General features: G+C 40.2%; 1 protein-coding gene across 1 annotated transcript in view; it reads left to right on the forward strand.

The window, feature by feature from the left end:
- cntnap2a (contactin associated protein 2a) overlaps positions 1-25,709 on the forward strand; it is a gene marked incomplete at both ends in the record, with an annotated part of 308,927 nt that overhangs the window by 117,425 nt on the left and 165,793 nt on the right. Inside the window, one exon of the mRNA XM_083995741.1 lies at positions 16,613-16,723. Within this exon, the coding sequence (XP_083851867.1) occupies positions 16,613-16,723 (111 nt within the window). The remainder of the gene's footprint in view (positions 1-16,612; positions 16,724-25,709) is intronic.

The following is a 25,709-nucleotide window of genomic DNA, read 5'->3' on the forward strand; positions in this document are numbered from 1 at the left end:
AAAAGTATTATATACAGTATATATACGTATACGTATATACTGTATGTATATGAGCCAATACTTGTGTGGTCCAGTTAAATTGCAAACATAAATTCCCAACACCCGCCAGAAAATTGTAGTTACTCATTATTAGAGGTTTTCATCTGATGACATATGCTGCCCAAAGCCAAATGTCAGGGGCGGTCATGGTGCAGCACATTTTTTTGTAGTTACCGTTGCTTTTCGTCAGCAGTTAGCCGAGTTATTTTCGGCTGAGACATCCTTCATCGTATAGCTGCGCTTGGTCCCTGGTAGGTCCTCAAGATGGCGCTCACAACAAAATTGTCACGTGACTGATACCCATGAATATGAGACAGATTTTTCTAAGTGCTGTTTGACTTTTTTTCTGAGGCAGTTTAGTCTGACAACTTCCTTTTTCTGAAGTCATTTAGTCTGACAACTTTTTTCTGAGACCTTTTGGTCTAATGACTTTTTTTCTAAGGCTGTTAGTGGGGGGTTAGGGGGTTAGGGTTAGGGTGACATCTGACAGAGGTTTTCCTGAGACCTTTTGCCTTTTCATCTAAGGTATGATGCTGAAGCCTGACACTTGAGGATTTCCTAAAATGTACACTGTACCTGAGGCCAATCTAGGGATTCAGTATTCTTCTCAAGGACACTTGAGCAGGGCAGATGCTTAATGACATAGTTTTCAATCTGGATCCATTGTTTGAAGGACAGTGTCTTTATAAGTAGGCCTACATGCTGTCGACTTTAAGAATTGATATGGTCAAACAAATGTATGTACTGGATTGGAATTACAAGTGAGGATAAACAGGATTAGGTTCTAAGAGTCGATCCCATTTTGGACTTCTTTTTTTATTTTTTTATTTTTCTTTTGCAAAATACTTGGATTTATCAAACTGAAAGGCAAAGAAAATGAATTATGTTGTAGGCCTATATTTAAACAAATCCATGTACAGTATTTTGCAAACATGAAATATACTTTTTTTTTTCAACTAGCAGAATTCTCAGTCTCATCCAGTACTGAAATTCACATGAGATGAAACCTTTCTGTCACTCAGTGTGCTCATTTAAGCTGGAACTAGGCCAAAAGATGTTTCTTAGAGAAAGAATCACTGCCCCATGAAGAAGACTGTGTGTTTTTTGCAGTTCAACTAGACCAACACAGCGGGTGGTGAAATGTTGCTGATACCAGACAAACTTTCCTGAATATCATAATGGTGATTTAAGCTTCATACTTGTCATTCAGGACCTGCAGTGTTTGGAGCAAGTAGCTTGTGGAAAAATATGTTGAGTCAAAGTAACAAGACTATTTTTCTCTGTTGTACATCAGTTCCTCAACCATCATTTTATGTTGTTTTGTAGTTTTAGCTTTGTAGGTTGTGATTTAAGTCATCTCAGTTTAATCATTGCATTTTGAATTTTAAAAACCTCTCTCTCTGACAAATATTAATATTTAAACACTAAATCATAGAAACGAATGTGTACATGGTCCAACCTGTCTGTGTTTTTCCTGTCTGTTGCCCCTCAACAGTCTCTGCAAGGCAAACTGGCCATATTGGGAGCCAGCGTGGGACTATTTTGAAAGGAAGTTAATTGGTTATGTGCATATGTACCTCTGTGAAAACAAACGTGGGCATGAGGGATTTTAACCCATATGCTACTCTGTTCTTGTCTTTCACCCTTTCTCCCTTGTCCCCTCACTGCATTCATCTTTTACTGCCAGTCAGAACATATTGTTTCTCAGTATGGCAGACTGTAGGGCTCACAAAAGGGTGGAGGGCAGTGGAGGGAGTGATATTATAGGCTTTAGTTGCCAGATTGGCAGCAAATCATCTTTATGAGCACGCAGGAGGCCAGAGAGAGGCTCACAGTTTCTCCCTGACTTCTATAGAGGAAATGACAGAGGCCCATCCAGACCACACCAGCAGCCAGTGATTCACTGAATGCTCTGGTGGTGACCCATAACACAGGTATTCACTGTGTGAAAAATAGAAACATGCTGGGCATGTTTTATTATTGAGTCTACCAATGTATTTTTCTTTCCCCCTGCTTTTTTCTGCTGAAAGGTGTGGTGCACCACCTGTGTTGTGTTGTGTTGGGCAAGTTTCTTCTAAAGTCGAATAAGACAAGTAACCAGCTGGTCTACACTACTGTATGTGAAGCTTTGCTACTAAACCTACCCCCAGAGAGAGAAATGTAGCAAGCAAAGCTACAGGAACAGTTTTTTTTTTATTTTTTATTATCGAACCGCCTCGCCAAATCAATCCTGTCTCAGTGATCAATATAACTGTCAGTCAGGCAGATGCATGGGTAAAAAAGTGTTTGATTTGATTATTGAACTATGTCCAGTATCGATAAGCTATCTGCTCCAGCTTGTGTAGTGTCCAATAAGTATAAAAGTTGTGCACACGCCAAAACCTGTCCATTAGGAGAAGCACACTGCAAATTCAGAAATAGTAGCAGTTGAAAAATACATACTTAGCTTATACAAAAGTTGAAATGAGATAACATGCTGCAAAAGCCAAAGCAAATACAAACAGCAGACACCCTGAAAGTACAGAAGCAATGCAATACCAAGGACACACAGACCCACAAACGATGCAACTTAAAAGAAAGGTAAATGGCTACTCACTACGTCATAAATTCTGCTAGCCACTAGAAGTTAGCATGCTAAATATAGCTGCATATCTCTTTCCTTCTTATAATATAGTAAAAACCAAATCCACATAACAATCTGTTCAGTGTCTCCTCCTGTTTACTCTCTTTTTATGGTCTGGTCTCTTTTTCAGGGTTATGCTTGAGTTATTCCTCTTAGCACTTAACCCTCCTAGAGTGTGTGCTCCATCATAGACAAGTACTGTACACATATTGTACACATATGAAAAGATACAATATAAGTCACTTTATTAATCCCTGAAGGGAAATTCATTTGTCTGGCAGCTCATCTACCACTAGCAGAAGACTTTAAAAAAGCCTGATGGGTATAGGCTACAAAGGATCTTCTATATCTCTCCTTCTTGCATCGAAGAGAGAGGAGCCGTCCACCACAGCCATTTTTTGGTCCATCAAGGCATTATGAAGTGGATGATCTGAGTTGATCAGAATGGCCTCTACTATCCTCAGTTCACATCTCTCCACCACATCCCCCAGTGAGTCCATCAGGGAAACATGTTTGCAGTCTCCTGATATTAATAAGCCTGCCTCAGGATGTTTAGTCTGTATCACAAATTCATGGAGAAGTTCACATAGAACTTCAGCAGTAGCCATGAGTGGGAAGTACAGTAACCTACACAAGTATTGTTATGATATGAGAAAATGTACACTTTCTAAATCTCCAGCCCATCACTCTTGTTGGGCAGATATTTTACATTTCCCATGATGACTGATGGCAGAAAGGGCCTACGTCTCCACTTCCAAGCCTTGCATCATCAGCACAGCAATCACGAAAACACCTCTTCATCTAGGAACAGGGTGGCATCCTTTAGACTTGCTTTGTTTTCAATGAACGAAGCTCCTCTCCTGAACAAACTCCTCTCCCCACAGGAGTATCCACCAAGAGTTCACAAAACACAACAAAAACGCAACAAAAATAAAGCAAAGGTTGAGTAAAAACTCAAGAGTTACCAGATGTTGCTGCTATAGTTGAAGTAAAAGTAGATAGCCTCAGAAAGATGGGGAGGCCACAGTTATTCTTGTTACACACGCTGGGAAATACAAACATATTTTTGTTGTATTAAATTTGATCCACATAGTTCTTTCATATTTTTTGATGTACCAGAGACAATTTCACACATGGGATCTCATGCTGCAACCACTTACTGCGGTGATATGGGGGGAAGGTGGGAGTGTGAGCGTGTGTTTGTGTGTGCTTCCACATCAATACTTCCTCGTGGCATGTTTGCGTATGTGTGCAATTTGATATTGGAAACTGCGACGGGTTAAGATTATTGATGGAGAAACAGGGAACACGCCACTATCAATAACTACTGGAAAATTCCAACTAATTCATATTAAATGCCCTCTTTGGGCATGGATAAAATACCCAATCACATCATATAATGAAAAGTCAGATTTAAAGTATTTTCAACGCATTTATATCATAAACTCTGTAACTGAATGTCAAATAAACCTGAAGTTATCATGGGGTCATCTGTGGGCTAAATTACTTCACTTGCTCAAGACCAGTTATTAATTGCAGTCCAGTAGTGTAATTGAGTGTATATGCAAGTATAGATTGTCTATCCATTTCACTTTCTGGCCATGATGGATTTGCTTATCAACCCTAATTACAGCTGGCAGAGAGTGACAGCCAAAAGAAATCCTAAACCATGCAGTTTTCCTGGATGGATGGCCACTGCAGCCTTTTAATTTTCTGAATACTGTAAACTGCATAACTGGCATTACTGTAATGCATATCTCACTCTCCTAATTACCTGATTACTAGGCCGTGCATTTATTTTCCTGGTGGATCAATGTTTCAAATGGCCAATTTCAATGTACTTTTTTATTTTTTTATTTTTTTAAAGCAAAGCAAAGTGGATAGTTCTTAAAGATATGTACAATGTTGGTCTTACTCTCCTGAACCAGACATCTCACAGCTACATTAAATGTTGGAAGATGCTCCACATAGTATTTGAACTAAATATAGTTAGGTAGTTCACGCTTCTTTCTAACCCACTGACCTCAGTGTTAGTGACCCCTCTTATACCAGCAGTTTTCTTGAAACAGATACTGGCACAGTATTTCTGTTAGATCTGCTTTGAAACCAAAATGCCCACTAACCAATAAGCCAAATCCCACAATCCCTCTATGGTCGGTACGTGATGGTGTTTTAATGGACTCTGAAATGAAAGCCATTCCCACCTGAGGAACTATGGGAAATAATTAATAATCCTCTGTTATTATGGGCATTATACAACACCCTGACTTCACTCCACCATAGTCTTCTTCCTATTATGCAATTTAGGCATGGAAATACAATAATTACTTACCAAGAACTCCCAGGGCAAGATAAATAAAGATTTGTTCGTTCCTTACCTATGCACGAAACAGGTGCACCAGCCTAAAAGTACAATTAGGCCATTATCTGACAAACACTGTGTGTATTCAGGGAAATATGAAACCAAACAAGGGAGGGGAAACGTGTCACTGGGTCGACTCTAACCCTTCCCTAATTTACATGGGCTAGGGTTCTTCTAATGCACCTGCACTGTAGTTTGGAGTCTAAAATGAGCCTCCTGAAATCTCAGTGACAGCACACAGACGAAATATCTACGCAGCTGAATTTGCAACTATAATAAATGATTAATAACTTGATCGATTAGCATTAAGGCAATTAATTAAAAAAAGGGACAAGGTGTTGACACTATGCAGGTTGAGCCGCTAATGCACATTGTAGCAATTTTAAAGCCATTCATAGTGTGCAGTACAATGTAGTTACCTTGGGATTCTGGTGAATTATTGGCCCTATCAATACCATCTACACGCTCCACCTGTTCAAATCTGTGCTTTCGCTGGATCAGTTACTCAACTGGGTCAGGTATCTCTACTGCTGTGTTCCACTGCTGGAGTCTGTGACTCGTCTCATTTCTTCCCTTTTTCATTTCACTTAAAATTTCTATGCTGTTTTGAGTTAATGTGTACATATCTCTGAATATTTTTGCCTCACTGTTAAGCATTTCAATTTACGAATCACGGCATTATGATTTCTTTTCTGAAACCGCTGATCTGTTGTACTCTCCTCACACATTCAAAAAATGCGAGAGGAAGGCAGTCCCAGTCGTTGATTGTGTAATGAGCTGCTCCCTTAGTAAATCAGGTGCTAATTGCATGCAGATTGTGGGTGCAAATTGAATAAAAGCTGTGGTGCAAATTTGCCCTGCACTTACATATATGGATTCAGCCCTTAACACACCCACTCTGTTTATTATGGGAGCCACTTGCTACACAGTCGCTATCAGCCATGCTTCAGGCCACACAAGATGGATGTAATAACACAACACACACACACACAATCATGCACGAGCATGCACTCACATGTAAACACTTCCCCAAATTTGCTCTCTTTAGCATGCATTTTGCATTTCTAACTTGCTATATCCCCTGTGCCACACACACACAAACACATCTCTCTCCTGCTCTCTCTTTCTCTGTGTGTGTGTGTCCTTTGGCCGAGCTCACTGGAATTCTCTCCTGACATTCTCCCTTGCACACACGCACGCACACACACACAGACCAGTGTGCACATATTGACGTGCACTCTCTTGCAGGTAGAATGTATCAATGAGAGACAGAGGGGTTATGCTTCACGCAGCTGTAAGCAGATCAGTCCTGGTTGAGAGCTCCCTGAATCAGGCAGGTATAACTGATCTGACCTGGCACCTAGTCAGCAGGTCAAACAGACAAGCACATCACCACAGGGTGACAAGGAGAGACAAAATGCAGAGTGATGAGGTGTAGATGAAGTTGTTTATGTACAAAGTAAAAGAAAACAGGGCTTTAAGCAGAATTCCTGAAAAGCTGTTCCCTCTGTCACTAGATGAACTAAAGAGTTTTAAGTTTCATGTAAAAATGGGTCATTGATTGGTCCAAATTACTACTTAAAGCAGAAGTAAGCGGAATATTTGTGTTAATTTAAGTCTTAATAGTTATGTCTTCCTACGGCAATCACTTATATAGAGTGTTTGGTCCGAAACACGGGTCTGTCAGTCACTCTGCTCTGCTGTAAGCCAAGGAGAAAACTTTCCTTGTATCCTACAACCTTTATCCAATGAGGACAGAGAACGGCATAAAGGGGCGGTCCTCTCTGTGTGTGCAGCCAAGGGATGCGCGTGAATGTGGTAACGTAGGGACGAGGGTGGGGACTGCTGACTCCATCGGCTGACAAGAAGTTACCCAAAACGACCGGATCAATTATTTTAATGCTTGGTTCCTTTAAGAGAGACTAGATCAGTGAAGTAGAGGGTTTTAATGTGAATACCAATTGGTCATGTTTGTGTTTGGTCATTTCATTTGCACCTTGTACATCAAATGTGGAGCCCAGGTGGAGGCAGATTGCAGCACACTGGGAGTTACTGTCTCCTGCTGCTTTTCTTGTTTTAATGATATGAGCAACACTGTGCTGCTGCAAAAAAACCTCATCGGAGGTGTTAAACCATCAAATGTGAGACACGTGGTATCCTATTAGGCACCATTCACAGAGATTGATGTTCAATTTAAATGGTTCTACTGTTAGCTCAACCACAGCAGCAGGGCTAGCCCTATAAAATGGGAAGGTCATTGACTAACTGAATGAATGAATGTTGTGTAATTGATAAGGCTACTTCACTGGTTGGCTATGTTTAAGTTTCCCCTTTTGGTCATTGCTCTGTCAAAATGATTTTGCGCCAGCAAGCAGTGCTGTCAGTGCTTTAGTCACAAGATTAACCATCGTTTTTAGACCCTGTTAAGCATTTTTTTTTCCTTCCTAAAAAGCATCTTGTGACACATCCAGTGACTTTTTAGACAAAACCATACTACTGCTACGAGAAGGGAGTAGCCAGTGCTTTTGCTTGTCCTACTGTCTGATAACAGAAGCAGAACAATGTAAATGAGAAACTTTATTGGAAATGCGTATACACATACATACATACAGTACATAATATACAGTATTTTCACAGGCGGAGTATTTGGTCAAAATGTCAAGTGTGCAAGTGTGCTACTAAATCTGAATACCATTACAGTAACACAGATCACATTTTTTCTACTTTACAATTTTCTGATCTCTTCTAAAGTCTCCACTCTTCTGTTTCTCTCTAACTCTAAAACTACATGTATTTACTCATCCCTTGTCCATCCTTCTTTTCCAAAATTGCATCAACACCAGAGGAGTCAGGCCAGGGGGTGGGTGTACTGTCATCGCAAACCTCCCATAAAGCAGCCTGAGGCTCCACGAACTTCCCAGTGACAAACAGAATCAGTCATCCTGAGCAGGCCTTTAATTATTTGGATAAATAATAGATGACTAGCAGACTCACAACGGTTGTGCCGGCCAGGATAACTGAGGGCCCATGGATACATTATGGACAAACTGAAAAAGTGTTGGCCAATGTTACTTACAACAAACTGACTGCAAGGACTTGATTAGTAGAGTGGGAACTGCTGCCAGATGATTTCCTGATTTTTTTTCTTTTTTCTTAAGTGGTTTGGAGTAGAGAGTAGACGGAGAGCTTGGTTTTCTCTGAAATAGTTCATGTAAATTATAATCTGTCAAATGATCAATTCTCACTGATAAACAGTGGCTTTTAACGTTCTTAAATGTTTGTTAAGACCAAATTTTGTAAAAATATTCATCCAACACAATGTCGCATTAAAAAACGTCATTCATATTTGTGATAGTTGTGATTTTGAAGGCTGTCAAAGAACAATATCAGCCTGTCTACGATTAATTAAGTGTGATTTGATGAAGCTAGTATTTGTTTTGTAAGTCAACCTGCTGGAAGCAGTTTTGCTTTGCAACATATCAGAAGTTAGCTTAAATTTCACTTGACAGATGTAGAAAGATAGAAGCACAAGAGAAAAGGTGTGTGTGCACGTTTGGGTGTCTGTCTATATGTGTGGTTGCTTCATCCAAAACATCTCATTATGCGCTTGGTCTGTGCTCACATTGGCACAGGGCACAAGATCTGTTGACAAAAATTGTTTGGTGAGGGTTCCAAGACATGAAAAATGAATCTGGACCAAAAAATTTAGATTAACGGCTCAAGCAAAGAGCTGGCAAGCCTGGGGGTGGTTGTGGGTAGTTGGAGGGTGGTCGGGAAAGGCAGGGACTGGGAGTGTTGAAAGAGAAATAAGCCAGAGTGAAAGTGTATGGAGTAAATAAGCAGAATGAGAAGAGATTTTGTTTTTAATAAAACATCTTCCAAGAAGTAGAGAGGGAAAAAATAACTAATTACATCTTCAAGTTCACCCACTCACACACGAGGCTGCTAGAAAATAGACAGGAAAAAGGCAGAAAGAATAGATGGAAAGTTACAAAGAAGGGTGAAAGAGATGAACAGATAGAAAATATAATAACAAGGTACCTCACACCCTCAGGCCAAGCGAGTCAGGTTCCACATACACACATATACTGTACATTTCTGAACAGAGAGAGAGAGAGAGCTCAGTTGAAAAACAGCTAATTTCTTAGACCAAGATTCATGTTGAGACTAAGGATTTCAGTTTTCTTCAGTGAAACAGTCGTTATCACCTTATTTAAAATAAAGGTATTTTCACCGATGGGGAAAATTGCCAATACATTGTCATATCTATTCCTGGGCGAACTTCATTTCTGTAAAAGTATGATAACCCCTCCTCCCCTCTCTCCTTTTTTTCACTGAGCAAATTTCACATTTAGAAAAGTTGGCACCTTGTCATAGAGAGTTAAATGGTCATTTTAATTCCCACTGGGGTAGTGTATGAATTGAAATTGAATGGGCTCCCACCCTGTGGTCTAGATGATTGTTATTCACTCCACTGCCATCCGCTATTTCATGCCACAAGGCTGTGGGGGCCCTGCACACAAAGGTTGCAAAATTCTACTTTATACTGGATTTAAAGCAGTGCAGGGTGTGCACTACACAACCAACAACACACCTTATGGATTCACTTTGACATAAGTGATTTGTATATCCTGAATGAAAATGTTGTACAGTGTCAGGAAAGGTGTTTGTTATTCATTCTTAGGAGCAGCAGGCGATCTAGTGAGGGTTGAGTCAAGCTGTCAGTATTTTTTTTTCTTCCTGGATATGAATGCTGTGTTCGTCAGAACAATATCTGTCGTCAGAAAAGACACATGGAAGTTTTCAGGCATCAGCAAAAATGAATGTACAACTAACGTATTCGTGCATTTTGTCTGTGTCTGATTGATGTTTTCACTTATTTTGGCGAGCGTTAAGCGCTTGACAACACAACAGTGAAATTCCACTCTGTCAGTGTTGCATCTTTTATGAAAATGTGTCTGTCATGTCCTTTGTTCTTGGTTTGATTTGAAAAGTGAGCTCACGGCTGCTTTGTGACTGTTTACCAAATGCTTGTTGGACTGTGATGTGTTCACAGGCTATGGGAACTTCCAGCATTTCAAGGTCACGACTGATTTTATTCAAAGGGCACACAGCCTTTCGAATGAAATCTGTTCAGTCTTTCCATGCAACACAATACTGTAAAGCTGCTGATATTAAGATTAAAGCTGATAAAGATGATGTTACGCAAAAACTATTTTCCACTATGGCTGCAGTGGTTAGTCAAAGACAACAGAACTTGTGTTTACTTCATTTTTATTTTACACTGAAGACAGTGGCAAATGGTTGGAAGAACCATCTGTAATGCCAATTAGAGAGGCTGCGGAACATCTGTTAATTTGTGTCTTATACCTCTTTGTGAATCCCACTTGGGAGCCGCTGTCATGCAATTCCAGGTGTACAGGACAACATGCGTATGTATCTGCTTGCTAATTAGAAAATGGCCATTTGACCAGTTTTTAAACTCTCTCTCTTTGACCCCTGTAAAGAAGATGAGCTGCTTCTTTTTTCTCTTTTTCTCTTTGAAAGCCATATCAGAAGTTACACTGCTAAATCTGCTCATATATTACATACAGGAATTCAATGTACACACATTGCACAGGTATACTGTGTGACAGTCAGTGGGGGTCAGCTTCCTGATGCATTTGTTTATGCTAATATCAGTATCAGAAAACAAATATTTTCTGCTGTTAATGGCTTGTTGTTGACAACATTATTTCTAATCTCCAACTATAATAACCAGTATAACCAATAACCGGTTTTACATGAACAATGTCTTTATCAAATAGACACATTTTTCAATTATGTAAAGGAGTGTTCATTTTTGTTTGGTCAAACAATTATTGATTGGTCATTTACAGCAGACAACCTGCCATAACTGGTGTAACAGATAGTGCTTCCAGCCACACCAGAGACCAGAGGCATGCACAGATGGAGGCTCTCACACTCACTGGCAGTTTGGAGAGTCAGGCGGCATCTCCATGCAGCTGTTGGCACTTTTGACAGCTTCCACTGTGTTCATGACTTGAGTCCAGAAAAAGCCCCCAAGTCCCATTCAGTGTTGCTGAGAGGACAGACTTGACAGCACCAAACCAAAATTCCACACACACGCAATGCTTTTGCAGTCATTAGATAACAATAGCAGAGGTTTTTTGTAGTGTTTTTTTTTTCAAGCAACACTGAGTGTTGCCCACTGGTTGACTGACTTAGTGACCTAGTGTTAAAACAAACATAGGGTGATATTAAGCAAACTTGTCCATCCAAAAAAAAGAAAGAAAAATGTTTTTCATCTGGATTTTTAAATATGCATTGTGTTTGGCCTCTTTGCTTTAAAGCATTTTTGTCAAGGATATTTGCCTCAAGGGCTAATGTGGCAGGTATGACAATTTATTAAAGCCAGATTTCTTTTTTTCTTTTTTTTTCTGTGTGTGTTGTTATACCATTTTCTGTATGCCAACATTTAGTTTTGCGGCCGCAGTTTGTGATTTAATGCCAACTGATCTTTAGGGTGTCATGAATATCACCCTGGATGTATTGTACTTCACCTCCCTTTAGCTCCAGAGATGTGGCAGCAATGTAAAGTCCTTTGAACAAGCTGGCCAAGCTCTGTCTGTTCGTGGCTGTCGGCCCAACTGGTGGCAGCCAGCTGACACATCTCCTGGTTGCTATTTTTCCACATCCTAGTTATTTACCTAGCTCGAAATGTCACTAAGAAGGCTTTGGAAGGCAGCCATTTTGCTTTGCTCTCACCTGTCATCTTTTCCCTGTTTCCTTTATTTTCCCCATCTTGTCTGTCTCTCTTTTTTCCCTCATGGCCTCTCTCGCTGCCCCTACCTGTTTTTCCTTCCTCTCTTATCATACCATCAAGCATAAAACTATCACTCTTGCTCTCAGGGGAATAGGCTGACATTTGCGCTTGGATATTGTAGTCATTTGCCTGCCCTAAAGTACCAGAACATACAGAACCCTACTTTGCACTTTAGACATGGGCAAATATCAGCGGCTACGATCTCACACTTGAGCCATGGTTGGATATGACCATGTGGTCTGCATTCATGAATGTATTCTTCTGTATTATTTGTTGCTATGCTCTCGTACAGACATGGAAACCTGCACCCAGTTTATTCTTTTATGCAGCATGTGGGTGTTTCTTTTATTACTTCATTTATTTACTTTAACAATCTATTTATCTTGACATCACAGGGCTACAGTGTGTGTGCACTGCAGCAGGTGGCACTGTGATATATCAGTGAATTATTGATGGACATGATGTATCGTGGGTCTCTTTCAAAGACTAATTAGTACCAAGGAAAAAAAACAAGGCTGAACTTTCTCACACTTGTGCGATTTACCTATGAGGGAAACCCAGCGCTGCTATTTAATCATCTCAAAGCAATAAATCACTTAAGTGTATTACAGTTGTTGGGAGAGGTGCATTCCTTAAGGATGCTGAAAAATGGAGAAACAGACAACGTCAGATTTATTGCCCGTAATTTCAAGGCTGTAGCCTAACCCAAATTCCCTACTCAGCTCTAAAAGTTCAAACATTTAGTAAGGTACTAGGGTTTCCTGATAGAGATAGCTCTGGCTTTGTAATTTCAGCTGTTTTTTCTGCAGGTTTACAGACTATATATTTTTACTGTTTATGGCCAAATCAGATACAGTATATAAAGTAAAAGGCAGTCCTCCATTGTTAAGATACTGTTCACTGTTTGTTGTCTTCAAATTAACAGCGAGAAATGGAGTCTAATGAACTGTGAAACAGACCATATGTCTCCGGGTACAAACAATTCAGATAGAAAAAAAAGAAGCAGCGCAGGTTTTGTTCGAATAGCTACTGGACATACTGAAGGAACTGAACCCATTATACAGCATGGAAGACTAAAGTCAGAGTAATGGGCTCATTGTTCTCCCCAGACATGTCACATTGTGTCCACTTCAGTCCAACAGCAACCAGCCTTTCCCTTTTTACTGCCATATGCTTTGTTTGTTGTCAGCCTCACCTCAGAAGTTATTATGTTGTCATGACCACTGTGGGATGCAGGCCATCATGGACAATAACCACCACCCTCTACACAACAGTCTGGCAGGTCAGACAAGCAGCTACAGTACAGCAGCAGCTAACGTCACTCCGATGTTCATTTCATTGCTCTACAGGACACAGCGTTGCGGCAGATCCTTTGCCCACATAACCATCAAAAGGTGTATGACACCTCAGCTAAAGGCAGCTGCATAGGCCATTGTTTTTTTCTTTAACCATTGTTGCACCAATCAACTGCTGGACAAAAGATCAGACATCTCTTTGACCCACCAAAGCTTTTGAATTTAATTTGTATTTTAATTAATTGATGATCAAGTCACTGAATCACATTTAATATTTCGTAAGTATAAGTACAAGCTCTTTTATTTTATTTCGGGCAAACTGAGACACATGAAGTTTACAGAGTCCAAACTCATGAGTCTCCTATAATGTATGCAAACTGTATGTGAACAGAAAGACACTGTGTGTGATGTGGATTCATTATTATGAGGAAATTAGAAGAATATACAGTATGACTGCTTCAAAATTTTCCCCATTATCGCAATTAGAGACTCTTACACCTAGAGACTTATGTGATTATCGCTGCATATATTCAGGTTTCTAATTGCACAGGCGAAACACATCTCACCCAAGCATGCACACGTAATTCATTATATAATATTATCATTTCAAAAGAAATTGTATTATATTATATATATTTGTAATTCTCCAGGAGCATCAGATAGTTCATTACAAGTGGGTTTTTTTCCTTCCATCTGACCGCTAAATTCATTTCACGTTTTCCCCCATCAGTGAGTAAAGAGAGCCCTGAGGAAATAACCGGAGGCACTGAGGAAATGCACTGTATTTTTCTCCACACCTCCGTTCCCTTAAATTCCACTTTCTCACATTTAACTTCCCTCTTTCATTCCATTCATTCCTTACCTCCCTGCCCTTATGCTGTGCATTCGTGGTTGTCTTTGAGTGAGTGTGTGTGTGTCTGTGTTTATGCACTGGAAGAAACGTGTAGAGATACTCTTGAGATTGCAGCTGTAGGAAAGGCATTGTGGATGAATAAGAGGCAGCCTCCTTAAGACTGTATTGTCTTAGCGCAGGTGTTACAGTAAGTAGAGAAAGACTGAAACCAGCTACAGTATTAGGACCGCACATCATCTGATGATATTCTAGCAATTTATTAAGCCACTTTCCATTAACTCTCTGCTACCTTATCGGAGTCACTGAACTGGACCCCCTGCTGTGTTTATGTTGTTGCTGCCTTTTGGAGGAATTTTAGTTTATTAATCACCTGTTTCCATTCTGCCTGGTGCCAGTTGGCCTCATCCCTTTACATGTTTGCTTGCCTCCTACTTTCTGTTCTGTACATATTCATTATTCTAGTACAGCTACATTTTTTTTTTCATTGACCTTTTTCCAAGATTTTGCACTGTTTTGTTTTTTTAATCTTGAATTCAAAACTGCAAAGTCATCTGAAGTAATCACCAGACACACATGTTTAAAACAGCTTTTGTTCTCTAGTATTTGCTGTAATTACTTCATCATTTAAAGAGAAACGTAGGGGTAGTAGAGTGAGAGGACGGTTCCTGTAGAAGTTCCTACACCCTCCTTTTACGAGGAACTCCTGCAGTGGAAACACAGCTTATGACCATACTCCACTCTACAGTGTGTTTCTAACTTACTGAAAAGCTGTAAGCTTTGACCTTAGGGGTTACACTGTATTTTTGAAATAAAGCAAAGTCACTATTGGCAACACTGTTGTCAACCAGTGCAGTAAGGTGTTGCCATGATGGTGGCAGCTGACTCTGAGCTTCAGGGAAGCTAAGTTCATCACAAAGTCCATGATTAACATACATAGTAAATGACACGGGCCAAGCGGGTGAAATTATAATTTTTGACAAAATACCAACCAAACATATTTCTGTGGACTCTCTCCTCTGGTGAACACCAATTATGTGTTGGGTGTTTATAAAGGAGAGGCTGGGTTTCCCCTTCCATACAGAAATACACACAGTTGTGCATTTGCAGGCTCTGATGATATTATTTTTTCACTGTGAGCTCACCTGTGACAAAAAGTAATATATCTAAGAAGCCAACAGCCCAGGAAGTCCTGACTTTCAGTAGCATACTGTACAGCACACAAACATTCACAGAAAGTCAAACATTTCTCTCTTCTAAATCTAGCTCCCGAACCATACACACACACACACACACACACACACACATGGTCACACTTATACGGTGGGGCATGACAGAGAGCTATTGACTGCCTCTACCAGGCCTGACAGACCATTCACAATTTCTCTCACTGTGAAGCCTAATGTACTGGAGGAGCTGAGTGTGTTTTTGTTTGTGCGTATGAGTGAGTGTAAGGGGCAAATTGAAAGAGAGGAAGGAAAGCGACTTGGTGTGTGTGTGTTTGTGCGTGTGCATGCAGGTGTGTGCGTATGTGTGTCAGGAATATATATTTGTCCAATGTGATTTTTTTTGCTGCCTTTATGTGTCTCATATGTATGCCGTTGAAGTCGCTGTCTTGGATTTCTTTTGATAGTCCAAGGAGTTGTGGGTTGACACAGAGGTCAGCTTGGACTGAGTAGCAGTACACCTCTGGTCTAGCTGAATATTTTCCTCATGGCTACTCCAAGTCATGGGTACACAGTTCATTCATCTTGACAGGTGGAATTGTGTATTTGGACTCAGGTCTGCATGATTACATTCAAGATTATTAGTATTTTTGAATTGAAATGCTCAATCCCTTTTCAAGGGCCGAGTGATTTAATAAGGACCATGTAAACTTGCATTACGCAGGTGACGTTTAACATTTTCCACCTGACAATATGTGAATCAATCAAGGAAGAATGAGACAGATCAGAGTCATACAGTAATTGTTAATTCTGACTGTGCAGAGCCTAATGGGACTGGGCCAGTTCAAGGTCTAATTTTTTTAATATTTCTGTCTCTTTTCCCCTTCTCTAAATCAAGTATGCATCTGCATCTTTTTTACAAGGCCCTCTTGCTCATTATAGTAGATGTTTTTGCAGTGCACTCAGCAAAAGTTTTTCTTGCCCCTGTGGTTCAAGTTTGACTGACCTGACTTAGTTCTTGACCCACAAACAGCTTTCCTCAACTTTCAGCTCTACCATGTTGTCTCAACTCCTGTGAGCAAGTCTCTTTCAGACAATAAGTGAAACCACACAAACATTATTAGACTTCAGATTTTTTTTTTTATCTGAATGTGTTAGAACCAAACTGAGGAGATTTAATTCTAGAGATTATTCATTTAACATCTGAATAATGTTGTAATTTGGCTTTACTGCAAATGACTTCATAGACATGCATTTTCAATTTCAATGCATTTAATGTTATTAATGTGAAATATACTAATTCTCTCTTTTCTTTTTTCTTCACTCATCTCCTTCAACGTTCTGTCCCATTTCCCCCTCTGCTCCTCTCTCTTCTTTCTCCTTTCCTGTGCTCATCTTTTCTATCTCTCCTCTGTTCTTCATATATACTCTCTCTTTCTCTCTCTCCACAGCAAAGTGTGATGAAGCTCTAGCCTCTCCTCTGCCTCACACAGCCTTCACCAGCTCATCTGTCTTCTCCAATGGATATGCACCCGGATATGCCAAGCTCAACCAGAGAGGAGGTAGACACACGCACACGCACACGCACACACACACACACACACACACACACACACACACACACACACACACAAATGCTACTAATGTCCATGTAGTTATACTGTACATACATGAGTGGTGTACAGAAAGGGTTGTGCATATATACAAACTCGACAAAAGTAAATTCAGGTACTTGGACATACATCCTTGAAAATGATTTTTCAGATAACACACTGGGAGATAAATGGCTGAGCCCTCAAATGCTCATCCTCACATGCTTCATTGTGCTGCACAGCTGCTATCACCTCTCCCTTCTTTTTTCAGATTTCTCTCTATTTCTTTTTTACTTTACTCTCAATATTTCCTCTTCCATTTCTCCATCTCTCTCTCCCTCAGCTCCAGTCATTATCTCAGTGACTCAGACTGGAGCTCATTTCCACATCAGTCCACAGCAGAGAGAGATAGGACCAGACAATTACACCCCTCTATGTTTATACAATTAATAATTCATACTTTTCTATCTAATATAGTCACACTACAGCTGAGGAAACACATCTTAGAGCTAGCAAATAAAGGCAAGATAATCTGGTGTATTTAATCATACCAATAGAATTACTGCTGAGACAGGACTGCTCCTCCTTTAATCATGATACCTACAAACAAGAGAAAAGGAGAAGCAGTAAAGAAATAAAGACCAAACTGTTGAAGACAGCAACAATGGATGACTGTAAACATACAAGTGGTTCATCCTTTCTCTTTTTTATCCAATCTCCTCAGAGATGGGAGTCCTTGGGGAAAATTAATTGGAAGTTGTTGTGTTGAAAAACTCCAGTAATGCTCAAAGTAGGTAAACAATTCATACTGTGTGAAATGCATTCACATTCACTTAATAAACATGATTCAATTCAGTTCCTTAACTTCCATCAAAATAGCTCTGGAGTAGTGTTGTGGGGGAAAAAGCAAGTGTTTCTGAATAAAGCATTTTTATTTGCTCATTGTAAATTCAGTTGAGATTTTTTTGTGAAATGTTTTGACTTTAGATTTGTTCACTTCATTAAAAAAAAGTACAATTTAAGATATATTATGCAGACTAAATGACTTGTTGAGATGACTAACCTCCAGATTCTGAAAATATAATTAGTAAACCCAGTGGCTCAGATACATCTGGTTTCTTTATTTAGCAGTGAAAATGTTTCATGAGGAAGCGCTCTGCTTTCTTTCTTTTTCACTACCTGTCAACTTTGACTTGTAATCATTTTCCCAAAGTGTAACCTTGTTTTTCTTGACTGATGCAAATGACACTATACGACAAGCAAAATCAACACTGAGACAAACAACAAACTGACAAACTCCGAATCAGATATGACCTTTTCTGTGAACGTGCCAGAATGGGTATATTCTACAACACATTGAAAAGGACATAAAGTTTGATCCCATCCTCTGTGTCTTTGTGTCCTCCATAGAATGACACCGTTTGGATGATGAGGTCATGATCTTGTTAGCATAAAGCATACAGTATGACAGGGGTGGAATATTAAATTAGAAGAGAAAAGACAAGTCAGAGAAGTTCTGTAGGGCAAAAGGACATTGCATTCAGGCTAACATTCATCCATTGCTTTTTACTTTATTTTATCATACGATACAGTGTCTTGAACATCAATGATACAGCGGGGCGACGTGGGGTTCTCTGTCTTGCTCAAGTACACTTCAACATGTGCAACCACTGACCTTATCCCATTCCCGGGAAAACTCAAAGGCTTGAATTACATCAAACATGACCCACCCATAGTGTCAGGGACATGAGCATCACAAAATACAGGATTGCACTCAACATATAGTCACAGATTAAAATACACCACCTATCAAAGGCTTTTGAACACTGATTTCTCTCTTTTTTAGGCCCCGACGAAAGGAAAAAATGCTAATCATTTGCACAGGTGCCCCAGCTCTTGCTGATTACATACAAATAGTGTCTGTTCAAAGGATGTGTTGAAATACATGGTGTTTCTGATGTAGTAGGAGAAGGAGATCATTAACTGTTAGTCAGATGACCCAAGTCTCGTTGATCAGTCTTCATAAAAAAAACATTAAAAGAGAAGAACTACAGTAGAACTTGGCAAAGAAGTCGAGTTGGGGTGGTATGTTCCTCACTTGGGGAATATTTGCGTGTGAGGAAGCAAGCACTGTGACTAGTTTGAGATGAACCATTTATTTATTCTAAGCTTTAGAAACACTGATACATTGAATCAAATAAAGTTAAGCGGGAAATTCAGTGATGGTGTTAAACTTTTGCCTGTTAGTGTGTAAAGCAGCGTGGAATCACTCACAGTCAACACTCTCACAACTCACAAAAGCACAGGCTCGAGGATTATAACCTTATACCCACACAAGGAGGGGTCCCTCCAAGCAGCTGCAATTTGGCAGCCAAATGTGCCATGAGTATGGCATGAGTGTGTGCTGATAAGCCAATCTACTCCAATCTCCCAGTGCTATGGAACAGGGGAGGCAGAAAATCAATGGGACACACCACTCATATTAAGCTTGTGTTGTGAATGCTGACAGCTATTAGATTTTTAGGCTGTGGGTATGTGTGTAAGGGTGTGTGCGTCTGTATGTATATCCATTTTTGGGTGCACATTTCTCGTCTGTCTGTGTGTATGAGAGAGGTAAAATGATGCCATAACGATTTTCCGGCAAGCAGCCGTCTTTTATGTGCCAACCAGTCACCAGGCCCCTGGTCCGTTGTGTGTTTGTTCTTCTGACTGTCACACCAATCCTGTATGTGTGTGAAATTGTGAGTGTGTGTGTTTGAATAAGTAATATTATGTGTTTTTAAATGTATATTTGTATGCATGTAGCGTATACAGTAAATACCAGGAATAATCTTGTGAGTGTTGCTTTATTCATCTATTTACCTCAAAGAAGGATCTTGATAAATGCTCTGTCTGCTAAAATTAAAGACATTATTTATCCACAGACTCATCACCATGCTGTGAAATGCCTGTTTCGATGTTTGGAAAACACAATCACTCACAAGCTGTTACTTCACGCAGTACATTATTTACAAAATTACATCACAGCATCTTATTTAAGACCAGTTGAGTTTGATTGTCAGTCACAGATGCAGTTTATTATTTCATCAACATTACTATAAGCTAGATTTGTTTTTTGTTTCCATTATTATGTTTGGGATAGAATAAATCAAGCAGGGACAGTTAATGCCTCTGGGTTTTGAAGACAGAACAGACTGATAAAGACTCTGACACTTTATTTGTCTGTGTGCCCCTTTCCACTGCTTCCCGCCTTTATCCTCACTCTCTCTGTTAATATGTCACCCTCCTCCTCAATCTCCCCTTTTGTCCTTCCCCTCTTATCCTTTTTTTTTAACCTTCACGTCCTTCCATCCACCTGTTCCTTTTTATTTTTCTTTCATTTTCCTCCTCTGTCTTTTGCTGTCAAATCTTCTTTTTGCCTCTAAGGTCTTTGCTTGTCCTTGTCTTTCCCATGAAGTTGTTTTAATCCATAAGTTTTTGGGATATTTCCTGTTTGCACAAAAGTTGATGTCGATAGACCTCAGCAGACATAAACATGAAAGGCTTGCAGACACAGAAACCCTGAGCTGACAAATGTTCATGTCTTTTATAGTGAAGAGGTTTGTAATTTTCTTTCATAGACTTTGCCAAGCACCTGCATAACCACAGAGGACATAATAAAATCATTATTAACTGTATTATTGTACTTGTTTCAGTCATGGAGCCTATTTTTATGCATCTGGCTCCAGGTGAGGTCAAGAAAGATGCAGATCCCCACAAACCTGAGACACTCCACCATCCCTCTACCTCCTTCCCTTTGGGCACAGAGGGCAGAGTGCTCAGTGCAGCTGGAGTCCTCCAGGAGGCTCCTGGAGTTTATTACCATCTCCTTTGTTTCTGTGGTGCTGAGGTCCAGGTTAATGTCATTTTTATATGTATAAAAATGAACATATGGTCAAGATTGTCAGCGTACTGTACAGTGCAAAGCCTACAGGATTAGTGTCGGTGTGTGATGAAGCAACTAAAATAGTTCATACACCTATTCATGTTTCAGAAAAAAAATATTTGAGAAACTGTGCCTCAACCTTCAGCAATAGACCACTGATTTCCAAATTAGTTTTCAATAGTCACATAGCAACCACATGAGTGAGCTGCACCTCACACAAGGCTAACTTCAGCCACAGGTAGACGCCCTGTTGACACTGGTTAAAATAAAGATGGCACAGAGTGAGGGAAACCATAGAGCATGTGGAGAAGCATAGAAAGGAGGTGTGGGAAGAGTGAAGGATGTGACAGGCAACAAAGAAGGGGTCTCTGAGGTGTGTGAATAGACTGAAATGGACATGGGGACAGTTGACGTTCAGACAACAGTGACAAGTGATGAACAACTTTAGGGTTGACAATTTGAGCCAGTGGTGTGTAACAGCTGAAATTTAGCTTCAAAAGAGCTCAGATTTTAAATCCTCTATCATCTCAAAAAGGCATCTGAAATATTCATGTGGCTGCATTTTATTATCTCCACTCTGGTTTGTTTTGACACGGCCCTCTTTCAGTTAATAGGTCAAGAGGTGATTTGTGCTTTAGTCAGACCCACAGAGGCGAACAATGAATACAATTTGCTTGTGAAGAAAGTGAAAGATGAATGGGTGAACTGATTCGTGTGTTTGAACATCCGTATGGGAATATGTGCGCGTGCGTGTGTTCCCACATTGCTGTGGTGTGTAGACGTGGCCAAGCATGAGATTGGGCCACTAATCACAAACACGTGGCCACTGATCCTTACATTCCATTTTCTTTTCTCCTCTCTCTCTCTCTCTCTGTCTCTCTGTCCCTCATTTCTCCACTCTTACTTGTCAGTCTACCCTCCATCACATCATTGTCTCCCCTTTTTTCCCCACTCCATCTCATTTTCCCTCCATACACTTTCTATTTTCTACAGTAACATTCTCAATCCCACACTCCATTCTCCCTGCCTGTCCTCTTTCTTTCTTTCTTTCTTCACAGACCTCATTATCTATTTTTTTTTCTTCACTCACACTCTCACCCCGATGCACGCTTTTACTAGTTTTACCGAAGTTTTATAAAGTTACGCAGGATTCCTCCTCATTCGGATGAAGGGCATCAGAGTTCTGCAATACAAATGTGCTCTGACTTGCTGGTCAATTAACCAGATTCTCCCTCCCCTTTCATGCGTTGCTTTTCACTCTCTGTCATCTTGCAAAATTGTTTGATGTCTCTAGCTGTTGCAGTCATCCATCGATAATGGCAGTCCGCTCCTAATTAAATTACTCCGTCTCCATCCGCTCCCTTTACTCCATGACAGAAAGATGGAGTACCAGCAGAGGGTTAACCAGCTGTTTTTTTTTTTCTTCTGCATTTTTCACACGGACTAGAAGCTTAATTAATTAATGCATTCTGTTAATGTGGTTTTTGGTTTGAGAAGTGGAAACTTTGATAATCACACGCACACTCGCATGTTCTCACACACATGTGTACATGAAAGCGAGCAGATAGGCATTAAAGCATTTCAACTCGCATGCACATGCAGAGACAAACTCTGCCCACTCACTCTCGCACACTGACAGTAAGACAGAGGAAAGATGTTCTTGTTTGATGCTCTGATCTAACTCTGTCACTTTTGTTTGTGTCATGTCTGTCACCAGCTGCTTGACACCTGTCCACGATCACATCGTCTGAAGTGACTATGTAAACTCTGGTCTCTCCTTTGAACATCTCTCCCACTTTTGTCTTTCTTGAAATCTTTTATCTTTCTCTTTGTCTGCACTCTCGCACACAGTTTCACTTGTTTGATCCAGCTTTTGTTCGTGTATTGCCCGCTCTTGCGCCTTTGCTCCTGCTGTTTTTTTCTCCCGTGTTTGTTATTCTCCTCTACTAACATTTTCTACCATCAGTGCTGTTGAAGTTATTGACTTAGTCTGGCAGTTGAATGAAACCACATATTTTAGGATGTCGTGCTTGGCTTTAATCTTCACACGGATTCCCACCTAATGTCACATTTGCTTTCACATTCCAGCCCTCTGTGGAGTACCCACAGAGTACATAGTATTTAAGTATATTTTCACATGAGCAGCATATCTTCACGTTTTCACCCCAGGAGCGATGGACAACCCTGTGACTGATGCAGTTACAGTAAGTGAGCTCTGATCAGCTGCATATGAAGTGTTCAACAAAAAAGTAAATTTTGACATTAGTGTTTGGCCACAGATTTTCTCTCCATTAAGTTCCATTGGTGTTGGTGCACCTGGCATTCCCAATATAACTATGACACAGTTGTTATGCCAGTGAGAAATTGTACTGATAAAGTGATAAAAGCTGGTGTAGCACCTGTGTGTGCATCTATGTTTGTACACATTTGTGGTTGGTGTAGTTGTAATCAGTGGTGGTATCTGTTTGAATCCACTATAACACACTCCAGCTACTACAATGCTGGGTTATCTATGTCATCACTGATAGCCCAGACCTTATTTCACAAGCTTGGAGAAACTCCAAACCTGTTGTTGGCCTTGGTTGGCTGCTTTAATCTCTGAAGGACATGCATGTGAAGCGTACAGGAACATGTTCACCAGGTAGCTTTCAGGGAATCTGATTTCTTACATGCTGCTCGCTTAAATATGCCAGCACTAGTGCCACAGAAACTGGGTGAGTTCAAGAAGTATGAGGATATATTTTAGAGTCATGAGATGGATATGGGAGCTTTGAACCTTCAGACAGATCCATTGCAGGATAAGCTGATAAATTGCTAAAGTATATCATCAATACAGAGTATTTCCCCAGTGAGAAAATACAATCAGATTCGATTTTCTGCTATTTTTAAGTTCATTAGAAGATGTTCGATCTCTCTGACTGGGTCGTGCTTTTATTAATTAATCTGTTATTTTGCATTGACCCATTAACTGGTAAATAAAATGTTTGTTAACAACAGTGAAAATGCCCATTATCAGATGCTAAAATGACTTTTTAACTTGCTTTATTCTTGGCCAAAAAGTTTATACATTTATAAAGCTGAGCTGGTTGGTTGAAAGATGAAGAATATTTATCATTGTTCGTGAATATTTCATCAATCAAGTAACTGTCTGTGAACAATATCAGTTAATGCCTCAGTGCAGACTTCAAATATAAAGAACACACAGACACGCACATATACACACACATATACAGTGCACACGGTCTAAGTGTCTATTATCCAGTGAAAGTGATTTGGTATCAGCAGTACTTTCAAGATTCTTATCAACTTCAGTGGAGAAAAATCTAGGTGGCAGTGCTCCTCTATTTTCTGTCTCTTTTGCTTTCGAGGCTTTATTCTCTCTGCATTCCTCTTGGATTGTACTTATTGTCCCTCCTTTATCCTGGGCTCTATCTCCTGATCTTTTTTCTCTTTGTTACTTGCCTTTCTCCTTTTCTTCGTATCTTCCTCAGAGGTGGTTTCTTTGACCTTCTCTGGTCCCCTGTTCTCTCGTCTTTCCTCCTCCTGCTCCTCCTCTCCTCCCCGAACATCTGTGTGTGTGACAAGCGAGAGAGCGGTGACAGTCCCCCGACAGTCCTCCCCTCCCCGTTCTCCTCTGGTTTTTCCCCCCTCTCCTTTCGCTGATGCTCCTCTCACTCTCTCACCCTCCATTCTCACCAGCCTCCTCCATCTCCACTTTATTCTGTCAACCTCTTCTCACTTCTCCCCTTTCTCCCTCCGGCTTTCACCTTTCACTGCACCTCTGTTCTAATATATATATATATATATATATATATATATATATATATATATATATATATATATATATATATATATATATATACATACACATTTTCCAGCCCTCCCCCCACTCCATCCCACCTTGCCCCTCCTCTCCTCTCACCTCTCATCTGTTCTTTTTCCAGGTCTCTCCTTTCCTCTCCAATCTATGACAGCATTTGCCCATTTCACTTCTCTGGTCTCTTTTTCGGCTCCCCCTCATCCTTGATTTGTGTCCCTTGTTCCTCCTCTGACCTCTAACATCAAGCTCTCTAGCCCAAAGCTCTCTTCTCTCATTGCTTTTTTTTAAAGTCCATCTTTCTCGAATGCTTGCCATCACTTTCGCAATCTTTTGAACCTTTACATCTCGCAGGACTTTTCAATCTTTCTGCCTCTCTCCCGCTCCCATCTGTTCCTTCTGGTGACCCCGTAACCCTAACATGCCTCCTGCACCATCCCTCCCCTTCATCCCCCCTTCCCTAACCATCACCATGTCCTTTTATTCACCCTTAAAGCCATGTTCAGACTTATAGGAGTTCTTCTTTAAAAAGACAGTTACCACATTCATTTCAGTGAGACTGTGCAGTAGACTTTCTTCCTTTACCAAAGTTAAAGTTTGTTGTGGCTGAACCTTTGACACAACACAATGCACAATACTATCACAATATCTACAATAATGATGGTGTCACTAATTGATATATTGCAAGACGATCATCTGATTTATGTCAGTATACCTGCAAATGAAGAAGAAAAAATACTCCTAAAAGGAAGAAATTAGGAGTTATGTCTTCACTGTATTGTTCTTTTAGTTTACAGTAGTATAGTGTCTGCTTAAATGACAATTCAACTCGGGGGTGTATTTTCATATCATTTTAGGTCTAAAAGAAGGAATCTGAAGATTTTCAGTTTAATCGCTTGACTTGCTTCAAGTAAAAAAAACTTCTCGGCGCATGTTTGAGTAGCCACCTGACGCTGTCTGTGGAAAAAAATGTACACTTCAAGCAAGTAAAGAGTTGATATTCCTGTGTTTATGACACAAGCGGTAGCTCCTACTGCACCTGAACACACCGAGCACGGCAACTTCGGGCTCGCGCGAGACTCTGGGAGACTTTGAATTAGATCTAGTTTTACAAACATGTCGGCTTGCTTGAAGTAAATAAACTTCTCGGTGCATGTTTGAGTCGCCATCTGACGCTGTCTGTGGAAAAAAAATGCGGCTTTGAGGGCTGTAAA

The sequence above is a fragment of the Trachurus trachurus genome, assembly GCF_905171665.1.
Source record: "Trachurus trachurus genome assembly, chromosome: 20".
NCBI lineage: Eukaryota > Metazoa > Chordata > Actinopteri > Carangiformes > Carangidae > Trachurus > Trachurus trachurus.